Consider the following 24,260-nt stretch of genomic DNA (forward strand, 5'->3'; position numbering starts at 1 on the left):
GGGGGGACGAATGGACAAGGGAGTCGCGTAGGGAGTGATCCCTGCAGAAAGCGGGGGGGGGGGGGGAGGAGGGAAAGATGTGCTTAGTGGTGGGATCCCGTTGGAGGTGGCGGAAGTTACGGAGAATTATATGTTGGAGCTGGAGGCTGGTGGAGTGGTAGGTGAGGACAAGGGGAACCCTATCACTTTCTTGATCTTTCTGTCTCTATCTCTGGAGACAGCTTATCTACTGATGTCTACTATAAGCCTACTGACTCTCACAGCTATCTGGACTATTCCTCTTCTCACCCTGTCTCTTGCAAAAATGCCATCTCCTTCTTGCAATTCCTCCGTCTCCGCTGCATCTGCTCTCAGGATGAGGCTTTTCATTCCAGGACAAAGGAGATGTCCTCCTTTTTTAAAGAAAGGGGCTTCCCTTCCTCCACTATCAACTCTGCTCTCAAACGCACCTCTCCCACTTCACGCACATCTACTCTCACCCCATCCTCCCGCCACCCCACTAGGGATAAGGTTCCCCTGGTCCTCACCTACCACCCCACCAGCCTCCGGGTCCAACATATTATTCTCTGCAGCTTCCGCCACCTCCAACGGGATCCCACCACTAAGCACATCTTTCCCTCCCCCACTTTCTGCTTTCAGCAGGGATCGCTCCCTACGCGACTCCCTTGTCCATTTGTCCCCCCCATCCCTCCCCACTGATCTCCCTCCCGGCACTTATCTGTGTAAGCGGAACAAGTGCTACACATGCCCTTAGACTTCCTCCCTCATCACCATTCAGGGCCCCAGACAGTCCTTCCAGGTGAGGCGACACTTCACCTGTGAGTTGGCTGGGGTGATATACTGCGTCCGGTGCTCCCGATGTGGCCTTCTATATATTGGCGAGACCTGACACAGACTGGGAGACTGTTTCGCTGAACACCTACGCTTTGTCTGCCAGAGAAAGCAGGATCTCCCAGTGACCACACATTTTAATCAAGAACCTATCCACGTCTACCTTAAATATATCCAATGATTTGACCTCCACAGCTGTCTGTGGCAACAAATTCCACAGATTCTCCACTCTCTGGCTAAATAAATTCCAGCTCATCTCCATTCTAAAAGGACGTCACACTATTCCGAGGCTGTGTCCTCTGGCCTTTGACTCCCCCACCATTGAAACATCCTCTCCACATCCATTCTATCAAGGCATTTCAATATCCATTAGGCTTCGTTGAGGTGACCCCTCATCCTTCTCCTTTGAACCCTCTCCAATGTCAGCATGTTCTTTCTTAGATAAGGGGCACAAAACTGCCCACAATGCTCCAAGTGAGGCTTCACCAGTGCTTTGTAAAGCCTCAGCAGAATTTTCTTTATGACTGAAGTGTAAAGGACTCTTGGTAGGGGACTGGGGGCTTGTGGAAAAGATAACACCAAGTCAAATTTCTTGGCAATCCATGAGAGAGCTTGGATGTAGCACAGATGACTTACTTTCCATCAACTGCAGGCCTTCAGCACGTGCCCTGCTCAGGCTGCATCATTAACTCTACTGCACGCTTATCTGTCGTGCAGGATCATCACACTCTGGATGCTGCCATTTCAGGAATAAAGTCTACACGAAGGAGAGATGGGCGGACAGTTATGTGGGACTATTTATCATCATATAGGCTTTATTTAAGAATAACACACTGTACAGTTGACCTCTTTGCAATTTGTGACTTTAATAAGGTATGATTATATGCAACAAGTGTTAGCTTTAGTTAGCTGGTGGTGGGGCTCATCAGCAAAAATGATGAAACTATGTACAGGGAGGAGGTCAAACACCTAGAGAGCTGGTGCAGGGATAACAACTTGATGCTTAATGTCACCAAAACCAAGGAGATGATCATCGATTTCAGATAGTCTCAGCCTGAGCACACACCCCCCAGCATCAGTGGCTCCACAGTGGAGAGAGTGGAAAACATCAAGTTCCCTGGGGTGCAGATCTCGGACAATCTCACCTGGTCCAGGAACACCACTGGGATTGTGAAATGGGCCCAGCAGAGATTGCACTTTCTGAGGAAGCTTAAACAAGCATCACTCCCCACTAACATCTTAACTACATTCTACAGAGGCGTAGTGTCACAACCTGGTACTCCAACTGCAGTGCTGTCGACAAAAAAGCCTTGCAGAGGGTGGTTAGGGGAGCAGAGAAGGTTATTGGGCTCTCCCTACTTTCTGTCCAAGACCTCTTTCAGAGTCGATGCCTCCAGAAGACACGGTACATCATCAAAGACCCCTCAAATCCTCTCCATGAACTGTTTGTTCTTCTGCCATCAGGCTAACGTTACAGGAGCATCAAAACTAAAATCACAAGGCTACTAAACAGCTTACTCCCACAGGTAGTCAGACTGCTAAATAGCTGTTCTACCTGACTCTGCTTTGGACACTTTTAACTTGCACTGGACACTTATAACTGATTTTAACTGACATGTGGCTGTTGTGTTTTACTATTTATTGTTATGTTTATTATTTAGTGTTGCGTTTGTTATGTTATGATTGCATTGCCCCTGAGAAACGCTGTGTCATTCTGCCCTGCAGAGCTGATGTATGGTTAGAATGACAATAAAGTTTTTTGAATTTGAATAGTCATAGTCATAGTCATACTTTATTGATCCCGGGGGAATTGGTTTTGAGTTCTAAGTTTGTCAACATCAGTGATATGAATTAGGCTACCTTATGATGGACTTCCTGACAGGAAGACTACAGTCAGTCCATGTTGACAGCTGCATCTCTAGCTCCATCATGCCGAACAGTGGCACTCCCCAGAGCTGCACGCCCAGGCTTGTGTTGTTTACACTGCAGGCACGTGACTGCACTGCTAGATCCAACTCAAACCAAATTATCAAGTTCACTGATGACACAAGAGACTGCAGAGACAAGAGATTTTATCCATGGATCTGAACATTTGTTCTTTAGAAATATATTACACATAATATAACTTCTTTTTGAAAGTTATTAGCAAACCTGACTTTTAAGCCCCCTTCAAACAGTGCATGCGCAAGCATTGCAATATACCGTGTAAGTAGGTCCAGATCTCCCAGCTCAATCGTCCTTCTGATGATGGATCATTTACCTAAAATATTCTCTGTTTCTCCCTTCTCAGATGCTGCATGATCTGTAGAAAATTTCCAGTGCTTTCTAATTTATTTCAAATTCCATGTTTCTGCAGATTTCTTTTGTTTTCAAATCATCCCTCTCATTTAAATCTTAAATCTGTATTCCGACCACTAACTGTCTTGCCAGTGGGAATATTTTCCACCTATTTAATTTATCAATAATGTTAAGCACCTCCATTAGATTTCCTCTTCATCTTTCTCCATGAAGTAAACCAGTCTAGGCTTCTTTAGTCTCCCAAGATAACAGAGGCTCCTCATTTCCTCAGCCATCCTGGTAAACCTCATCTGTAGCTTCATCAAGAGAATGACCAAAATGTTCATTTGTTTGTCATACTTACTTCTGGTAAATTTAGTATCAGGTTCGCCCTTCAATTGGGTACTTAACCAATTACATCATGTTCAGACTGGTTAATTATAAAAGATTAGTTTTTGTTTACAGCCTCTGTGCTGACTCTATCGAGCTGGTTTTTTGGACTTCGGACTTTGTTCTTTCAAAACTTCCAACTCTCACTGCTGTTCTGTTAAGTGACCCAACCTGTGAGCAGAGGAAACTGCAGGCGGTTTGTTATTCTCAGTCCTGCACTCTGTTAAATGATAAACAGCTTACTGTTTGTCAGAGGACTTCCCAGTTGTAATGGGTCTTGCGACAACCCCGCCCCCACCAGATAGGATATGCCCCTAGTGATTGGGAGAATTGTTAGACTAATTCCACAATATTTGTATTTTACTTTATTTAGAGATGGTAACAGGCCCTTCCAGCCTAATGAGCCAGTACCCACCCAATTACACCATGTAATCAAGTAACCACCCAATTACGCCATGTAACCAATTAACCTATTAACCCAAATGTCTTTGGAACGTAGAAGGAAACCAGATCACCTGGAAGAAGTCCACTCGGTCACAGGGAGGATGTCTGAATTCCTTAGACAGTAGCGGGAATCGAACCTGGGTCGCTAGCACTGTAATAGCGTTACATGAATTGCTACACTACCGTGAGGTATTGCATTTTTCTGTTAGACAGAAACCCTCAAAACCCGTCCAATTGATGTTTTCACAGCATATTGCCTATAGTTGGTGTAAAGACTTTGAGCTTTAGATTATTTACTGCCAATGAAGTTCGCTGTTTTATGACAAAACCATTTACACTGTTTTATGACTTTTCAAGATATCTTTATGATCAGTACGAAGGGTGATTGATATGTTCATGGCCTAAGGTAGAAGGAGTCAATTTTAGAAAACCTTGCGCATTTATTTTTCAACATAGTCCCCTCCTACATGTACACACTTGGTCCAGCCGTCATGGAGCATACAGATCCCTTCTTTGTAGAAGTGCTCTACAGCAGACGTGATTGATAAATTCGTGGCCTAAGGTAGAAGGAGATGAGTTATTAACTTCAAACTTTCTGCATTATCAGTCAATGAGTTGAACTGCACGTGCATGTAACGAGAGTGTCTTGGACCTCCAGGTGGTCCACAGCAGGGGTGATTGATAAGTTCATGGCCTAAGGTAGAAGGAGATGAGTTAGACCATAAGGCAAAGGAGCCGAAGTCGGCCATTCAGCCCATCGAGTCTGCTCCACCATTTTATCATGAGCTGATCCATTCTCCCATTTAGTCCCACTCCCCCACCTTCTCACCATAACCTTTGATGCCTTGGCTACTCAGATACCTATCAATCTCTACCTTAAATACACCCAATCTGAATGGGCGCCCTTCAATCCTTAAGTCATGCCTTCTCATACTAGACTCCCCCATCATGGGAAACAACTTTGCCACTTCCACTCTGTCCATGCCTTTCAACATTCGAAATGTGTCTATGAGGTCTCCCCTCATTTTTCTAAACTCCAAGGAATACAGTCCAAGAGTGGACAAACATTCCTCATATGTTAACCCTCTCATTCCTGGAATCATTCTAGTGAATCTTCTCTGTACCCGCTCCAAAGTCAGCACATCCTTTCTTAAATAAGGAGACCAAAACTGCCCACAGTACTCCAAGTGAGGTCTCACCAGCGCCTTATAGAGCCTCAACATCACATCCCTGCTCCTATACTCTATTCCTCTAGAAATGAATGCCAACATTGCATTCGCCTTCTTCACTACTGACTCAACCTGGAGGTTAACCTTAAGGGTATCCTGCACGAGGACTCCCAAGTTCCGTTATAGATATGTAAAAAGGAAAAGACTGGAAAAGACAAATGTAGGTCCCCGACAGACAGAAACAGGTGAATTGATTATGGGGAGCAAGGACATGGCAGACCAATTGAATAATTACTTTGGATCTGTTTTCACTAAGGAGGACATAAATAATCTTCCAGAAATAGTAGGGGACAGAGGGTCCAGTGAGATGGAGGAACTGAACGAAATACATGTTAGTAGGGAAGTGGTGTTAGGTAAATTGAAGGGATTAAAGGCAGATAAATCCCCAGGGCCAGATGGTCTGCATCCCAGAGTGCTTAAGGAAGTAGCCCAAGAAATAGTGGATGCATTAGTGATAATTTTTCAAAACTCGTTAGGTTCTGGACTAGTTCCTGAGGATTGGAGGGTGGCTAATGTAACCCCACTTTTTAAAAAAGGAGGGAGAGAGAAACCGGGGAATTATAGACCGGTTAGCCTAACGTCGGTGGTGGGGAAACTGCTGGAGTCAGTTATCAAAGATGTGATAACAGCACATTTGGAAAGCGGTGAAATCATCGGACAAAGTCAGCATGGATTTGTGAAAGGAAAATCATGTCTGACGAATCTCATAGAATTTTTTGAGGATGTAACTAATAGAGTGGATAGGGGAGAACCAGTGGATGTGGTATATTTGGATTTTCAAAAGGCTTTTGACAAGGTCCCACACAGGAGATTAGTGTACAAACTTAAAGCACACGGTATTGAGGGTAAGGTATTGATGTGGATAGAGAATTGGTTAGCAGACAGGAAGCAAAGAGTAGGAATAAACGGGACCTTTTCAGAATGGCAGGCAGTGACTAGTGGGGTACCGCAAGGCTCAGTGCTGGGACCCCAGTTGTTTACAATATATATTAATGACTTGGATGAGGGAATTAAATGCAGCATCTCCAAGTTTGCGGATGACACGAAGCAGGGTGGCAGTGTTAGCTGTGAGGAGGATGCTAAGAGGATGCAGGGTGACTTGGATAGGTTGGGTGAGTGGGCAAATTCATGGCAGATGCAATTTAATGTGGATAAATGTGAAGTTATCCACTTTAGTGGCAAAAATAGGAAAACAGATTATTATCTGAATGGCGGCCGATTAGGAAAAGGGGAGGTGCAACGAGACCTGGGTGTCATTATACACCAGTCATTGAAAGTGGGCATGCAGGTACAGCAGGCGGTGAAAAAGGCGAATGGTATGCTGGCATTTATAGCGAGAGGATTTGAGTACAGGAGCAGGGAGGTACTACTGCAGTTGTACAAGGCCTTGGTGAGACCACACCTGGAGTATTGTGTGCAGTTTTGGTCCCCTAATCTGAGGAAAGACATCCTTGCCATAGAGGGAGTACAAAGAAGGTTCACCAGATTGATTCCTGGGATGGCAGGACTTTCATATGAAGAAAGACTGGATGAACTAGGCTTGTACTCATTGGAATTTAGAAGATTGAGGGGGGATCTGATTGAAACGTATAAAATCCTAAAGGGATTGGACAGGCTAGATGCAGGAAGATTGTTCCCGATGTTGGGGAAGTCCAGAACGAGGGGTCACAGTTTGAGGATAAAGGGGAAGCCTTTTAGGACCGAGATTAGGAAAAACTTCTTCACACAGAGAGTGGTGAATCTGTGGAATTCTCTGCCACAGGAAACAGTTGAGGCCAGTTCATTGGCTATATTTAACAGGGAGTTAGATATGGCCCTTGTGGCTACGGGGATCAGGGGGTATGGAGGGAAGGCTGGTGCAGGGTTCTGAGTTGGATGATCAGCCATGATCATAATAAATGGCGGTGCAGGCTCGAAGGGCTGAATGGCCTACTCCTGCACCTATTTTCTATGTTTCTATCTCAGAACGTTGAATTCTCTCCCCATTTACGTAATAGTCTGCCCATTTATTTCTTCTGCCAAAGTGTATAACCATACACTTTCCAGTTATACAGCTCTCGTTACATGCACGTGCAGTTCAACCCTTTGAGTGAAAATGCAAAAAGTTTGAAGTCGATAACTCATCTCCTCCTACATTAGGACACGAACTTATCAATCACCCCTGCTGTGAACCACTTCTGGAGGTCCAAGACGCCGACTTCTACAAAGAAGGGATCCGTATGCTCCACGACCACTGGACTAAGTGTGTAAATGTAGGAAAAATAAATGTGTTAGGTTTTCTAAAATTGACTCCTTCTACCTTAGGCCACGAACTTATCAATCACCCCTCGTATGTTGGTTCTGTCTGTTTCTCATGAAGAGTCGTATAACAATGTAAGTGGATTTTGCCTTCAATAGTTATAAAACGGTGAACTTCATGGTACAGTTAGCAGGCTGCCTGTTTTCCCAGTGACCCGGGAGAACCCTGTGCTGTGCTCAGATTAGTTCCATGAGATCTTTCATGTTTATCTGAGAGGATAGGGGCTCCATTCAATGTTTCATTTAAGAGGTGGTGCTGCAAACAGTGCAACATTCATGTTTCAACTTGGAGCGAACACGTAGCATTCCAAACCATGAAGTAAAGTTACTTTCAAATGCGTAATGAGCAGTGATCTAGTGTTGACACCTACAGTAGGTAGTAGGGAAAGTAAAGAAAGCAGAAGAATAATTACTTAAATCAAAATTGATAGGACCAATCAATAGAAGGTTACATGAGCTGGGTGTAGTGTTGGGCAGTCGGGGGATCTCAATGACTGGGGGAGCTGCAATGAGAAGCAAGGGAGAAGACTGCTGAGACCCCTCTCAGCATGCACTTTTATCAGCAATGCTGAAGTACTAGATGACTACAGGACAGCAAATGTTATTTCTTTATTCAAGAAGGACACTGAGAATAAGCCAGGTAACTACAGGCCAGCGAGTCTTACTTCAGTAATAGAAAGGTTATTGCAAAAAAATCTCAGGGACAGGACTCTTTTCTTCACTTCAAAGGTTCAAAGGTTAATTTATTATCAAAGCCTGTCTCCATATGCAACTCTGAAATTTGTCTTCTACAGATAGCCACTAAACAAAAAAGGAACATGAAATTCGCTCTGAGAGCAACATCAAACCTCCCGCCCCCACACAAAAAGAACCCAAACATCAACCCACCCCAAACTCCCCTTACCCCACACAAAAAAGGAACATGAACATTGACCCCCACCAAAAACAACCCCTCCCCCGCACAAATAACAAACAGAACACCAGCCCCCAACCCCCCTGCCCTTGCACAAGAAAATGGAAAAGGAACGGTCGATAAAAAACACAGAATATAAAAGTCTGAAAAAGTCCACAGTCCATCAAGACAATAGTCCAATCCATAAACATAGAACCACAATACCATCTCCGATATCACCAACATTCATTGACAGAGAGGGACACCACATGAGGCAGAGAGGCCTACCCTCCTGTCACAGTGAGACACACAGCGATAGGCCTCTCATAGACTCCTTCTCCAGCAGCGATCAAAAGGTGGGCTGTCAGCACTGAAACTCTCGCTTGCCCCCGGCGTTTGTCTCGATGTCTCAGCTTCCTTGATACTTTAACTGGCGATTACTAAATGCTTTAAACAGTGAAGTGAAGCTGAACTTTGGCTCGTGCCCATCTCAAAGTTTCTTTGCATCAAGGCTGTCTGAGTACACGCTCATCTCTTGGAGCCAGCAAAGCACTCTATCACTCAAACGATCTCCAAATTGCAAAACTTGGAGAAGTAGGATTAATTAGGGATAGTCAATAAGGCCTTTTCTTATAGTAGATTTCATATCGCAAATTTGATTGAGCTTTTCAAGGATGTGACTAATCATATTGATGAGCCAAGTGGTGTACTTGGAATTTATTTAGACCTTTGACAGGGTCCTGCATTGTAGGCTTGTTCAAAAGGTGCAAGCTCATGGTATCCAAGGCAGATGGACACAAACGATCCCAAATTGGCTTGGTAACAGGAGTCAGAGTGTGGTGGTGGCGGTTTGCCTTTCATTGGAAGTGCTTGAACAGTGGTGTAGCACAAGAATCAGTGCTGGCACACTTGACGTTTGTAACATGTATTAATGACTTGGGTGTGGGAGGCATGATAATTAAGTCTGCAGATTGCGAGGAAGATTGTCTAAAGCATCATATAGATCAGCTGGAAAGTTGTGTGGAGTAATGGCAAGTGTAATTTAATCCTGAAAAATGTAAAGTGATACATTTTGGGAGGGCAAACAGTGGTCAGACACACTGTATGATTGGGTTCTGGGATGTGTTGATGAGCAAGAGGGGCCTTAGGTAGATGTCCATAGAGCAACAAAAGTGGGAGAACAGGTTGATTGTGCTGAAGAAAATGTATGATACACTTGCCTCCTTGACACAGCTTAGAATATAACAACTTGAAAGTCATCGTACAACAGCAGTGGTTAGGCCACACCTTGAATGTTGGTTAGGTGGCACAGCGACATCAGCGCCGGACTCCGGAACAGAGGTTCCCGGGTTCGAATCCAGTCCTGCCGTTCCCGAGTACGCTTTCCATCCGTGCCAGGTTGAGTGTTGAGCTCACAACTCGACCTCGTAAAATAAAGAAAAATTCTGGGAAATGTCTGTGCGAGGAGTGGCGCCCCACACAGCCTTCCCATCCGCGCCTTGTAAAGCATGAAAATGCCCGACGCTGGCCTCTCGGGCCTGAGTCGATGTCATCATCATCATCACTGAATATAATGTGCAGTTCTAATCGCCAGACTACAGAAAGGACATGGTAGTGCTGGAGAGATTCACTAGCATGTTTCCACGGTTGATGCATTTCAGTTATAAGGAAGAGACTGGATACCTAGGTTTGTTTTACCTGGAGTGAAAGAGGCTGAGGGGTGGCCTGATAGACGTGTACAAAATTGAGAAGGGTGGATATTATTTTGTGTCTAAGACAAGAGAGTTTAAGATGAGAGATGGGAGGCTGAGAGGAGCACTGAATGGAGCTTTTCTGCACAAAGGCTGGTGGAATTAGTAATGTGTTGCTTAAAGAATGTTGGAGGCAGAGACTCTCTTGTCACTTAATAAACATTTGGACAAGTCTTTGCACTGTAGAGCGCAGAAGGCAATGGACATCATGCAGGTAAATGGAACTCACGTCAAATAGCAACGTGGACTTGGTGGGCAGAAATGCCTCTTGCTGTGCTGCACACATTAGTGACTCCAGGACTCAATGAACAGTTGAATGCACTCTTATGTTAGCTGGAGACAAGATACTAAGTATCCCACCAGGCAGGGCTCTTTTTGCCTAGGAGCTGGCTGAATAGAGAATTTAGCTAAGGTCAACGATAATGGAGAGGACATGCCAGTGTTGAATCCTTCACTTTCTATGTAAAGTAGATGGTATCTGTCAGAAGGATACTTGTAGAGAAACATTACCAGTGGATCTGAGACAGGTGAAATGGAAGAACAGGCCCATTAATTAACTTAAAGAGGAACTACAGAAGCAGGACTGGACAGAAAAACAGAGAAGAGCTAGACCAAGTAATGTTAAAGAAAGTTTGTCAAAGACATCATGAGTAACAACTCTGGAACTTGAGTAACAACCCAATACAAGGAAGAAGTAATTCCCACCTCATGGATAGGGAGTCTGGAAAACCCCTCATTGTGATTCCCAGCTTAGTAATGGAAAGTAGATGCGACAATGCATGTTAAGTACAGTAAACAGTACACGTAAGCATTAATAAACTAGTTTGGAAATGCGACTCTGTTAGGTGTGGTTATTTGCCTGGAAGCGTTGTCACCTAGTGACAGACAATAATAGGCAAAGGGACATGTGCCACATCTGCCCCTACACCTCCTCCCTCACTTTCACTCAGGCTCCCAAACTGTTCTTCCAGGTGACTTGCTTTCACCTGCGAGTCTTTTGGGGCCTTCTACTGTATTGGGTGTTCCTGACGCAGCCTCCTCTATATAGGTGAGATCTGACATAGGCTGGGCAATGGCTTTGTCAAGCAGATTTGCTCTGTCCAGCACAAAAGGCAGGATCTCTTGGTTGCCACCCATTTCATCTCGGCATCACATTCTGCCCATGGCTTCCTCCACTGCCATGGTGGAGGAACATCACCTCTTATTCATCTGGATAGCATGAACTTTGATTCCCTTAAATTGTGGTAATTACTCACCTTCACTATTTTCCACTGCCTCCTTCTCTTTTTCCATTCCTCATTCTGGTTACTCTCTCACGCCTCCTCCCATACCCTCATGACCTGCTCTTCACTCCTTCTGGTTCCCCCCTCCTCTTCCCCTTATTCCATGGTCCAGTGTCCTCTCTCATCAGATTCCTTCTTCTTCAACTGTTTACCTCATCCACCTATCACCTCCTGGCTTTTCACACCATCCCCCCTCTCACCCACTCACCTTCCCCCTCACCTAGTCCCACCACCCCCCCCCATCCTATTCTGGCTTCTTCCCCTCCCTTTCCACTGCTGATGAAGGGTCACACCCAAAACACTGATTGTTTATTCCTCCCCATGGATGTTGAGTTCCTCTAGCATTGTGTGTGTGTGTGTAGTACAGAGAGGATATTGTTTTTTTTTCAGGAATAGGGCTGGATAGTGACCTTTTAGCTTTTACTAATATTGAGGGAGCTGCATTTTCTGACTTGTAAATGAATAAGCTCTTTCTCTGCACCTTAAGGGAGTTCTGGGAATCTACTTGATAATTTCTAAACAGTGTTGCTGAGTTTCCATTTAACCTGAATTTTATTGTTGAATGAAAACTGCGGGCTGTGAGGAAATTGGATAAGATAAATTACTTTTCTTACATTTGGAATTTTCTGTCTTCAGCTGTACTGTCAGTAATAATTCTAATAATAAGTGTATCTTCATTGTCTCTTCTGCTGTCTTTGAACATCTGTGTACCACTGTAAACCTGTATACTAATTGTAGAATGCATACTGTTACACTCCCTCTTGCGTAGCAGAATCAGGAGACACCAGAAAATGCCTTCCAGAGATCTCACAGACAATAAGTGGTGCTGGAGGTCAGCTTCCAACACCACTTTGTATCTGCCAGGCTGTTGGGGAAATAATGGCTTCCTAGGTACCTGACGAAGGAATTAAGTGTGATATGAGGCCAGTATTTTAACTTGATATCTGTACATTGTTAAAAAAATACAGTTAAAAGCTTGTTTTTGCACACTGTTTATGGGGCTCCACAGGGGACTGTCTTGTCTCCCTTTCTCTTCACCATTTACACCTCGGACTTCAACTACTGCACAAAGTCTTGTCATCTTCAGAAGTTTTCGGATGACTCTGCCATAGTTGGATGCATCAGCAAGGGAGATGAGGCTGAGTACAGAGCTATGGTAGGAAACTTTGTCACATGGTGTGAGCAGAATTATCTGCAGCTTAATGTGAAAAAGACTAAGGAGCTGGTGGTAGACCTGAGGAGAGCTAAGGTACCGGTGACCCCTGTTTCCATCCAGGGGGTCAGTGTGGACATGGTGGAGGATTACAAATACCTGGGGGTACGAATTGACAATAAACTGGACTGGTCAAAGAACACTGAGGCTGTCTGCTAGAAGGGTCAGAGCCGTCTCTACTTCCTGAGGAGACTGAGGTCCTTTAACATCTGTCGGATGATGCTGAGGATGTTCTACGAGTCTATGGTGGCCAGTGCTATCATGTTTGCTGTTGTGTGCTGGGGCAGCAGGCTGAGGGTAACAGACACCAACAGAATCAACAATCTCATTCGTAAGGCCAGTGATGTTGTGGGGATGGAACTGGACTCTTTGACGGTGGTGTCTGAAAAGAGGATGCTGTCAAAGTTGCATGCCATCTTGGACAATATCTCCCATCCACTACATAATGTACTGGTTGGGCACAGGAGTACATTCAGCCAGAGACTCATTCCACCGAGATGCAACACAGAGCGTCATAGGAAGTCATTCCTGCCTGTGGCCATCAAACTTCACAACTCCTCCCTTGGAAGGTCAGACACCCTGAGCCAATAGGCTGGTCCTGGACTTATTTCCTGGTATAATTTACATACTACTATTTAACTATTTATGGTTTTATTACTATTTATTATTTATGGTGCAACTGTGATGAAAACCAATTTCCCCCGGGATCAATAAAGTATGACTATGACTATGACTAAAGCAAATCATTACACAGTGCATTGGGCTAGAATAAGGTAAAACAGTGGTCATAGAAACAAAGAGACATAGAAAACCTACAGCACAATACAGGCCCTTCAGCCCACAAAGCTGTTCCGAACTTGTCCTTACTTTAGAAATTAACTAGGGTTACCCATAGCCCTCTATTTTTCTAAACTTCATGTACCTATCCAGCAATCTCTTAAAAGACCCTATCGTATCCGCCTCCACTACTGTCGCCAAATAAAATGCAGAGTAAAATGTAAAAACTACTGTAAAGTTGCAGCGCAGGTAAACAATAAAATACGCGATCACAATGAGGTAGATTGTGAGGTCAAGAGTCCATCTTATTCTAAGAGTCTGATATCAATGGGATAGAAACTGTTCTTCAGCCTGATGGTGCATGCTTTCAGACTTTGTTAGGTCTCCCTTCAGTCAGGTCACCCCTCAATTTCTTATACAGTTCTAGTCTAAAATTCTAATCCTAATTATAACCATGGGTTATAACTAAGCGTAATGCCCTGGTTCACATCTTTACTGTTATGCTGTAGGTATTTCATTTAGCAGTTCTGTAAGAGCAGTATGTTCTGTTTTCAGCCTGTTTGGGTTATTGTTGAAGATAAGGAACGAGGAAGAATGTGTGCCATCTAATTAGGATGCCGGAACTGGGGGGGTGGGGGGGAGGTTTTTTTGGCGAAAGATACTGAGGTTGGTCTTGGGGATTTTGTTTGGTGGGAGATGAAGAGGGAAGATGCTGGGGAGAACCAGTTGTAGCACACGACCCAGTGGGAGACCCATTTGCTCGAAATGGATTACGAGCGACATTCGGAAGGTGGTGTGGGCTTTCACGTTGACCGAGGGCCCAGTGTGTGAGCGACAGAGAAGTTCAAGGTGAGTTCCAACGTACACATTTGGCTGTTTAATTAGAATGGACCCTTTTCTTTTCTGTTTTTCTCTACTAACCTTTAAGTTAAGATTCATAAATATAATTCTTTTAATCGTATGTGGTGTACTGCCTGTCATTTCGTGGCACTAATATGTAACAAGGTAGCAAATTACACAGCATCCACACAAACCTAGGTTTGCGACGGGAGAGCTGTCTCAATCTCATGGGTTTGGTGGGACCGGAGGGTGTCTTCCCCAGACTTACACAGCCAAGGAAACCAGTGGGATAGAATGATTGATCGTTTTTTCAGCCAATCAAAGAGGCAGCAGGTATTTGCAAAGTGAAGAGCATGCTCGATGAAGCTGACTGAATTACTTGACTCTAGCCCGCACTAATCTACTAGCTGGAGTGTTTACTGGCATACTTAACCTCTCGCTTTGGCAGTCTGACGTACCCTCCTGCTTCAAGCAGGCTTCATTCATACTGATGTCCAGGAAGAAAGTGGTAACCTGCCTCAACGACTTTCATCCATTAGCATCCACTGTGATGAGGTGCTTTGAGAGGTTGGACATGAGTGTATCAACTCCTGCCTGAGAAGTGACTTGGATCTGCTCCAATTTGCCTACCAGCATAACAGGCCAACAGCAGATGCCATTTCATTGGCTTTTCACTCAACTCTGGAACATCTGGACAGTGAAGATGCATCAGGATGCTCTTCATTGACTACAACTCTTCATTCAGCACTATCATCCACACAAACTAATCAATAAGCTCCTCATCCTAGGCCTCAATACCTCCTTGTGCAATTTGATACTCAATTTCTTCATCAGTATACAACATCTTCTCCACGATCTTCATCAGCACAGGTGTACCACAAGGCTGTGTGCTTATCCCCCGCTCGACTCACTTTACGTTTGTGACCGTGAAGCCAGTACATATCCAATGCCATTTTTAAGTTCGCTGACGACGCTGCTGTTGTTGGCTGAATCAAAGGTGGTGACGAATCAGCAGGTAGGAGGGAGACTGATAATCTGGCTGAGTGGTGCCACAGCACCTTCTCACAATGTCAACAAGACTAAGGAGCTGATTACTGACTGCAGGAGGATGATGAGCCAGGCATCATCAGGAGATCGGAGGTGGTGAGAGTCAGCAGCTTTAAGTTTCCTGGTGTGATCATATTGGAGGATCTGTCCTGGGACCAGAATGTAAATGCCATTACAAAGACAGATACAGAAAGCTCCTCTACTTCCTTAGAAGTTTTTACAGAGTCAGTATGTCATCTAAAACTTCAACAAACTTTTATAGGTGTGCAGTGGAGAGTATCCTGACAGGCTGTATCAAGCTCTTGTAGGGAAGCACTAATGCCCAAGAACAGAAAAGCCTATGACAAGTGGTGTATCCAGCCTAGTCCATTACCGGAAAAGCCTTCCCATGACTGGGCATACCTTCAAGGAGTGCTGCCACAAGAAAGCAGCATCCGCCATCGAGGCTTTGCTCTCTTCTCACTGTTGCCATCAGGCAGGAGGTACGGAAGCCTTAGGACCCACACCACCAGGTTCAGGAACAGTTATACCCTTCATCGATCAGGATCCTGAACCGGTGCGGAGACCTTCACCCTCCTCAACTCCGAACTGATTCCAAAACCTATGGACTCGCTTTCAAGGACTCTGCAACTCCTGTTCGCAGTGTTATTTATCTCGCTGTCTGTCTATCTTCGTACATATGCATTGATTGATTTATTTATTAATATTATTTTGTATTCGCACAATTTGTCTTCTTTTGCACATTAGTTGCTTGACAGGCTTTGTGTGTAGTTTTTCATTGATTCCATTGTATTTCTTTATTCTAATATGAATGCACACAAGAAAATGAATCTCAGGATACTATACGGTGACATATACTCTAGGTACTTTGATAATAAATTCAGTTTGAACTTTGAACTTAGAGCCTTGACCTCGTCATGGAGGAGGACAAGGGGGGATATGGGAAGCAGAATTAAAATGGGTGGCCGCTGGGATATCCTGGCTGGCTTGGTGGATGGAGTGAAGGCGCTTGACAAATCTGCTTCAAGTCTCGGTGATGCATTGATGCCGGGCTGAAGCACCGGACGTGATGAGTAGCACTGAGGGGTTCACCTGGTTCACCTGGAAGGACAGTTTCTGGTCCTGGATGCTGATGATGGAAGAGCTGTAGGGACAGGGCTAACTGGGACGAGTGAGGGGGATCAATGGGAAGGGACGAGTGGATGAGGGAGCCACACAGGGAGTGATCCCTGCGGAAAGCGGAGAGGGGAGTGGAGGGGAAGATGTTTTCTCTGCGATAGTAAGTCTGGACACAGATCAGGTTGTTGCTTCGCTGAGTACCTTCTCTCTTGGACCAGTCAGTCTAATTGTGCTTTTACTTTGATGTACAAAGTGCCACATTCAAATTAAAGTCTTTGCCCTAAACAAGATCCATGAGCTAATTTGAGATCAAGTACAACCTCAGATATGTAGCAGGACTAGTTTAAGGAGCCCAGGATTATGGCCACCCTCTGGTTTTTGAGCTCAGTACCATTCCAGGCTGCTGCTGACCTCTGGCACATTCACAGTTTGCTGCTCACTGCCAGATTAGGGAGGCTACTCAAATTCCACGCTCAAGGAGTGGAGACTTCCCTTTCTAATCTACAGTAGTTAGAGGGGGCATAGGCATTTACCGGCAGTGTGTCTTTCAAACTGCACTCAGGTCCTGACAGAGACCTCCCCTCAATGTCCATGGTCTCCCGAGGGCTTGGTTTTTCACCAGCCTATCCAGATTTCTCAGATCCCCATGAGGACTGTTACTCTCCTCCCCCATCATTGTTTTATCCGTTCATTAAGCCGCAACACTGCCCACTATGCATTCCTCAAGATTGTACCTGCTGGGTTACATGCTAAAAGCCATTTCTCCAGTAGGGAGTACCATGTGGAGACCAACAATATCAGTTTCAGCAAGGAAATTGACAATTCTCTTCTGTGAATCACACAGATGTTTATTCTTCTTTTAAAGCATCATTCACAGCAGCAATAGGATAAGTACATTAAAAGAAAATCATATGGAGCAATTCCTGTGCATAGTGGTTATGTCAGAAATTTAACAGCAATATGTTAATGATATCTTCCTTGTGATGTTGTGTTCGTGATATAGTAAATAGGATTATGATAACAAGAGATGCAGAAAGAGGCACATTGAGGAGTTGATGTTTAATTTATATTATCATTTTCAAGTATAGAAAAATAAACACCTCCACATTTAGAGAATGCAGACTTCCCAATGAGTCAGATCTTTGTGAATTCTAACTCCATTGCGAGGGAACACATGATCTGGGCCGGTAATGTGATCTAGCAGGCTTCGAGAGTGATGCATATTTTAACAGGCAGCTTTTTGGACGGTGATGCTCTTACCTGGAAGTCTTGTGCTGTGATCTGAAGAACAGGTTCTTCAGAATTCCTGCCTCATGTTATTTACTTTGTCTCTGTATGTGTGACCTTGCTGTGATTATTAGCTACCATTTTTTTCTGAATTACAAGTGATAGCAAGGCAAAAATAATTCCTCATGTTTACAAAAATAATTGGTTTTAATTTGTTTACAATGACTAGGGATGAGAAAAGAGTAATTATTGGGGAGGACATTGAGAAATTATATCATCACTAGATGGGCTGAAGGGCCTGTTTCTGCACTGTCGTGTTCTATATTGGAAGAAAGCCAGTCTTTGAAAGATACAATTCACTATTTATGCAAAATCATACCGGTGTGGTAATAACATTACATTATCCAATATTTTAAACCAAGTAGGCTAAACTATGCTGTAAAAGAGAAAATTTAAAATAAAATTCAAATTTATAGAACAAAATGTATTTCCAAAAGATCGTGGAACAGTAAGATGAAATTTCATAGACTTAAAAATACTTGAACTCTGATGGAATCAGAATAATTCCTCTGATTGGAAAAATCAGGACTCATTCATTTGAAACCTAATCAAAAGAGCAGGGAACAGTTTGCACTGGACACTGACTGAGACACATATCATTACATCTTTTAAGTGATGACTAAATAAACTGTTGAAGATAAGAGGATTGTGTTGAAAGAACTGGTCAGAGAGGATGGCTTTGGATTTCCAAGGATCTTTTTACAATGCTCATCTGCTTTTCAATGGCATGAACTAAAATGAATGAACCAGAGTTTGATTCAATTTTTAAAAATTATTGAGAAAGATTCCAGTATTAGGAAGTATTCTGGAATTATGTGGATATAGCAGATATTAATTCAAACAAGAATGAGTCTTCAGTCCTTATTGTAAATGTAAATAAGTTTAGGACACTTGCAATTAGCTTTCAGTTCGTATTGTAAATTGCAAGCAGTAAACTGACGTTAAACTGGCCCACAGACTAAGAGGCTGTATTTGGAATAGCAAAACATTAAGTCAATGGGGTTGTGTTAATTGGCCTGCATCATACCAGGCAACATGGCTAAGTTATTGGCACCATTGTGAGTTGAGATCAAGCTGGCAGACCAGACGGATGTTGTCACCTAGCATATCAAACATGGTCACAGCAATAGGCAATCAATAGTTTTTACATACTTATGTTACTTGTGTAACCCTGACAACATAAATTTTGGGTGTCTGGCTCTCTGTCTTCAAAAGCTTTCAGAATATTTGTGTTAACCAGTTTCTCCCAAAAGTATTTAGGCCTTCAGAGGTGTCTTATCAGTTACAATGTACTACCACTATGTATCTCAAAGGAACCATTTGTCAACCCAAAATATTGAAATTGTATTGAATTTTTGATCTTGACAGCATAAAAGTGTGATGTACCTTTGGGTTTGTGAGCCTCTACCAAGAATGTCTTCAGAATGATGCCTGCTTGTTGTGACCAATAAAGACCTCTTTGTCACCAGCTTCAGTGTCTCTTCAGTGACTTTGATCACAGTCACAACATCCAGATCCATTTGTTCCAACTTTCTGTTTCCTTGGTTTGGTGGAGCCTTCATTAAAGATACTGCTTGACCCACGGTATTTCTCCAGCAATTTGTTTTCTGCTCCACATTCCAGCGTCTGCAGTCTCTTGTGTTTTCACTAAGGGCGCATCTGATGATGGATACACTTTCAAGATCTTGCTGGCACTAGTTTGACCCCTTGTGCACTAGTAGCTTCATTTTAGATCTTTCTCTATAATCCCCTCCCCCCCCCCCCTTTTTAACATAAACTTTGTGACTTCTTGGCTAAGCTGGGGTCTGGGTATTTTCATCAAAGTAACTCAACTCGTGACTCCACTCAATCCTGTCCATCACCAAAAAGGAACTTCAGGAGTTTAAAGGGACATTGAATGAAAACGGTGGATATACTCAGCGGGTTAGCCAGCATCTGTGGTGAGGGAAACAGAATTAATATTTCAGGACTGATGAGAGGTGGAAATTGAAAAGGTTGGAAAATAGAAGGTTTAAAACAGTCACAGAGGAGTGGATGTTAGTCAGTTGGGAGGGGATGAAAGAACAAAAAGGAGGAACAAAAATAACTTCCTATTTGTCTAAATGAGTTCTCCAACAGCACACGGGAGCCTCAACCCCAGTGGGTGTAAGGCAATCCATTTGTTTTGCATTTCATCCATCATTTTAACTACTGTTTCATCTCCCTCACTGGTACAAAGTGACTGTGGTTGTACCATTCACAATTTGCACTGCAATGACTTGGGAGGCTTCTTTAAAAGCACTACCCAAACATGCAACTTCTGTCACCTTGAAAGAACAGAGAAGGAGTCTCATGTCAACACTACCACCACATCAAGTTCCCCTTCACCCTAACCCTATCTTGGAGATGTGTTGTTCTTGCTACACTGAAACTGCTCAGTCTTCAGCATGGTGGGGGTACCATCTCATAGACAACCCACCACTATCTTCTCAAAGACAAGTGGGCATGGCAATAAACTAAGGCATTCCTTGCGACATCCACTACTGAGAATAAGTATTGGAAGATCACCAATTTTGTCCCTTTTATTGGAGAAGCAAGTGATTACAGGTCACTCCCCCAACTTCAGTGGCAAAGAAATTATTGTAAAAATCTATTGTCATCCATTTAGTCAGCATCAACCCTGATCTCTCCCCTTAATTACACCAGCTGATCACCATTCCCTCACCCCTATCATAGACAAACCTCAGAGTCCCAGATCTCTCCCAATGAAGCCCCATTGATAGGGCCATCTACTTTCATGGCTCTAGCTTCCCAATCCCCCAGACCATTACCCTATATCCAACTACGCTCCCCCATTCTGGGAGAAAGGACTTTGTATGTGTTTATCCATGCAAGGCTGTTTTTATTATATACAAACTTCACAGGCGGTAGAATTTTGTAATGATGTGCCCATGTGTAAGACTAGCCTGCTGAACTTTACTGGTTTAACAAGCTCTTCCCAGCGTGAAGAATTTGACAGGCCCAGACCCTGCGGTCATACTCCCTCAGTAAATGAGAATTATCTAATAAGGCAGACCTGTGTGCTATGATGGTGATCCATTAACTGAATGATTATTGACACACACACTTTCTTCAGTGAGGTGAGATCATGGTCTAAAGTTAATCTCACATTAATATAATTTGATTTATATTAAAGGGCAGCCCTCTGAACCCCCTTATCTCCTCCCTGGTGATTGGATAATTGACAATTCTTGCATGACATTTTGGCATTCTCAACAATCTACGTGTTATTCAGCTATCAATCACTGCCCTTCCATGGCAGCCGGCCAAGGTATTCGCCGCTGTCCAGCCAATCATAACAGCTACTGGTGTTGCAATACCTGAAGCTATTTTTCCCTGGTTGGACTTCAACTTAGTCACAGGTCAAATCTAAGGAAGAGTGAGGGTGTATCGGTAAGTGGAAGGAACCGGAACGCTTCCGAAACACAGGAGAAGAGAAAAACAAGTTTACGAGCTATTCTTCCATATATTTGAAAATGACGCTGGTTACAGGGACGGTAAGTTTATTTGAATTTTAAAAAGTTTTCAAAATAAATAAACTAATGTCATCATCTGGTTATCAGATCTGTTCAAACACAAAGCAGGGCAAAGTTCAGACAGAGATTGAAGCACAGGGTTAGGGTAGTAAATTGAAATCCTGTACACATTCTGGTCTTTTAAGGTGTATTTATCTTCAAAATGATATTTTTTTTGGAATAAGGTTTTCATTTAGAGCTTTAGAAAATCTCAGGATGGGCCGAAGTGTTTATAGTCAATGGAGTAGAATTTGCTATCGGGAAACTAGTGAGGTAACTTGCTGAAAGCTGGATAGTAATAACCAGAAAATCTAATACAGTGATCATGACTAGAGGGTTAACAATGAGCGGGGAGAATGCTCAAACCCTTTTCAGGTACCATCAATCATCTTGTTTCTTTAGAGAGGCTGCATTCTCAAACCTGGAATATCGTGCACAGTTTTGGTCACTTTCCTTTAGAAATTATATAGTAGACCAAAGGAAATTCACCAGGCCAGTTTCTGGCATAACAGGATTGTTTTATCGAGAAAGGTTGTATGAGTTGGGTCTGTATTTGCTGGATTTTATAACACTGAGTTGTGATTTACTGAAATATGTAAGATAAGAGACGACAAATGCTGAGATATTTCTATAAGTGGGAGAGGCTTGATGAAGGGATGTAGTTTCAAGGTAAGGGACCTATCATTTACAATGGAGATACATTAAAGTTTCTTCTCCCTGAGCAAAGTAAATTTCTGGAATTTTCTACCTCAGAAAGTTGCCGGATCAAAAGAATTATTTAAAATAGAGGTAGATATATTTTTGAAAGACAAGGGGACCGGGTGTGATGGGACACTGGGGCAGATTCACAATAATCATATTAAACAATGGGGAAGATTGGAAGGGGTGAGTGGCCTGCTCCTGCTAGTTGAGTTTTTCCGAGAGCATCAGAGCATCTGCTTTGCTTTAGGTGTTTGTGTGCAGACCGGTTGGCGGGGTGTTGAAATCACAACTTACGTTTGAGAGGCAACATGGAGTCAGTGACGTACTGTTGTATTGTAGCAGAAAGTAGCAACAAAGTCCTGCTTTATTTTCAGAAGCCTTTAAATGCAGAAAAGAGTGGCCCAAGGTTAATGCAGTTGAAGTGTTGGCTGGCACCACTGTTCCCAGTGCACCTGTTCTGCTGTTTGTGATCATGAGGGAACGTGCTCTTCATTCTGACACGAGTGTCACCAATGCCAAAACCTGGACTGCACAGTGTCATTCAGGCTCTGATGACATTTAATCCCAGTCTCCTATTGGAATGTTACAAAGCCAGGGACGGTATGCTCTTGTTATAGGAGGCTGAGCAGTGATCTTATATAATGTCATGAGGGAATAGACAAAGTGAATGGTCACAGCCTTTTGTCCAGAGTAGGGAAGTCTAAAACTAGAGTACATAGGTTCAAGGTAAGAGGGGAAGGGTTTAAAGGAGTTCTGAAGGGGTTAGGTTTATAGCCAAGGACAATGGGGGTATGGAATGAGCTGCCAGAGGAAGTGGTAGAGACTGCTATAAATACAATGTTTTGAAGACATTCGACAACTGCACAGATAGGAAACGATTAGGGGAATATGAGCCAAATGCAGGCAAAAGGGACTAGCTCAGATAGACAACGTTAACATGGACGAGTTGGGCTGAAAGGGCTGTTTAAGTACTGTATAACTCTATGATTCTACCTCACCCTCCCTTTCTCCACATTCCTCTCCAGACAATCCACATTTTCACTTACTCTAATGGCAGTGATGATTCACCTACATTCTCAGCTGAAGTCCCCGACAGGAAAAAATTAGCTTCAGACATATGGCTACTGTGAATTTAACTTGGGACAGAGAATATTTGATGTCAGAATATTGACTCTGCCTGGTAGTGAGTGCCAAGAGTTAAACTGTCCCAGGTATTACGTGTGTCCATCCAAACCCCACTCCATGTGCCCAACAGAAAGGCTTCAGACAACTGGAACCGAGCAAAATAATAAACAGCGTGTTCTGAAACCTGTCAAGTCTGGAATTTGTGACTTCAAAGGTCAACAAAATCAAGTTTCTGAACAAATGTTACCTTAAGCTGTAAGGACCCTTTTGTCGGGCACCTTCACTCTGTCCACAGCAGGCAGGATTTTCCGATAGCCACCCCGTTTTAATTCTACTTCCCATTCCCATTTCGACATGTCAGTCCACGGCCTCCTCTACTGCAACAATCAGACCCCTCTTAGGTTGGAAGGACATTTCACATTTCCTCTTAGTAGCCTCCATCTCGACGGCATGAACATCCATTTCTCTCCCTTCCAGTAATTTCTCCCCTTCTCCCCTCTCTCTTCTTATATTCCCCATTTTGGCTCCCCTCTTTCCTCTTCTCCTTTATAGTCTTAGTCATACTTTATTGATCCTGGGGGAAATTGTTTTTCATTACAGTTGCACCATAAATAATAAATAGTAATAAAACCATAAATAATTAAATAGTAACATGTAAATTATGCCAGGAAATAAGTCCAGGACCAGCCCATTGGCTCAAGGTGTCTGACCCTCCAAGGGAGGAGTTGTAAAGTTTGAAGGCCACAGGCAGGAATGACTTCCTATGACGCTCAGTGTTGCATCTCGGTGGAATGAGTCTCTGGCTGAATGTACTCCTGTGCCCAACCAGTACATTATGTAGTGGATGGGAGACATTGTCCAAGATGGCATGCAACTTGGACAGCATCCTCTTTCCAGACACCACCGTCAGAGAGTCCAGTTCCATCCCCACAACATCACTGGCCTTACGAATGAGTTTGTTGATTCTGTTGGTTTCTGCTACCCTCAGCCTGCTGCCGCAGCACACAACAGCAAACATGATCGCACTGGCCACCACCGGCTCGTAGAACATCCTCAGCATCATCCGGCAGATGTTAAAGGACCTCAGTCTTCTCAGGAAATAGAGATGACTTTGACCCTTCTTGTAGACAGCCTCAGTGTTCTTTGACCAGTCCAGTTTATTGTCAATTCGTATCCCCAGGTATTTGTAATCCTCCACCAT

General features: G+C 43.6%; 1 protein-coding gene across 1 annotated transcript in view; it reads left to right on the forward strand.

Annotated features, from left to right (window-relative positions):
- The first annotated feature begins 21,092 nt into the window (after nt 1-21,092).
- Nucleotides 21,093-24,260, forward strand: part of LOC140188027 (cyclic AMP-responsive element-binding protein 3-like protein 3) — a 53,447-nt gene continuing 50,279 nt past the window's right edge. The window contains exon 1 of the mRNA XM_072243923.1: nt 21,093-21,214. Within this exon, the coding sequence (XP_072100024.1) occupies nt 21,194-21,214 (21 nt within the window). The 5' untranslated portion in view covers nt 21,093-21,193. The remainder of the gene's footprint in view (nt 21,215-24,260) is intronic.

This window comes from Mobula birostris, chromosome 26 (assembly GCF_030028105.1).
Source record: "Mobula birostris isolate sMobBir1 chromosome 26, sMobBir1.hap1, whole genome shotgun sequence".
NCBI lineage: Eukaryota > Metazoa > Chordata > Chondrichthyes > Myliobatiformes > Myliobatidae > Mobula > Mobula birostris.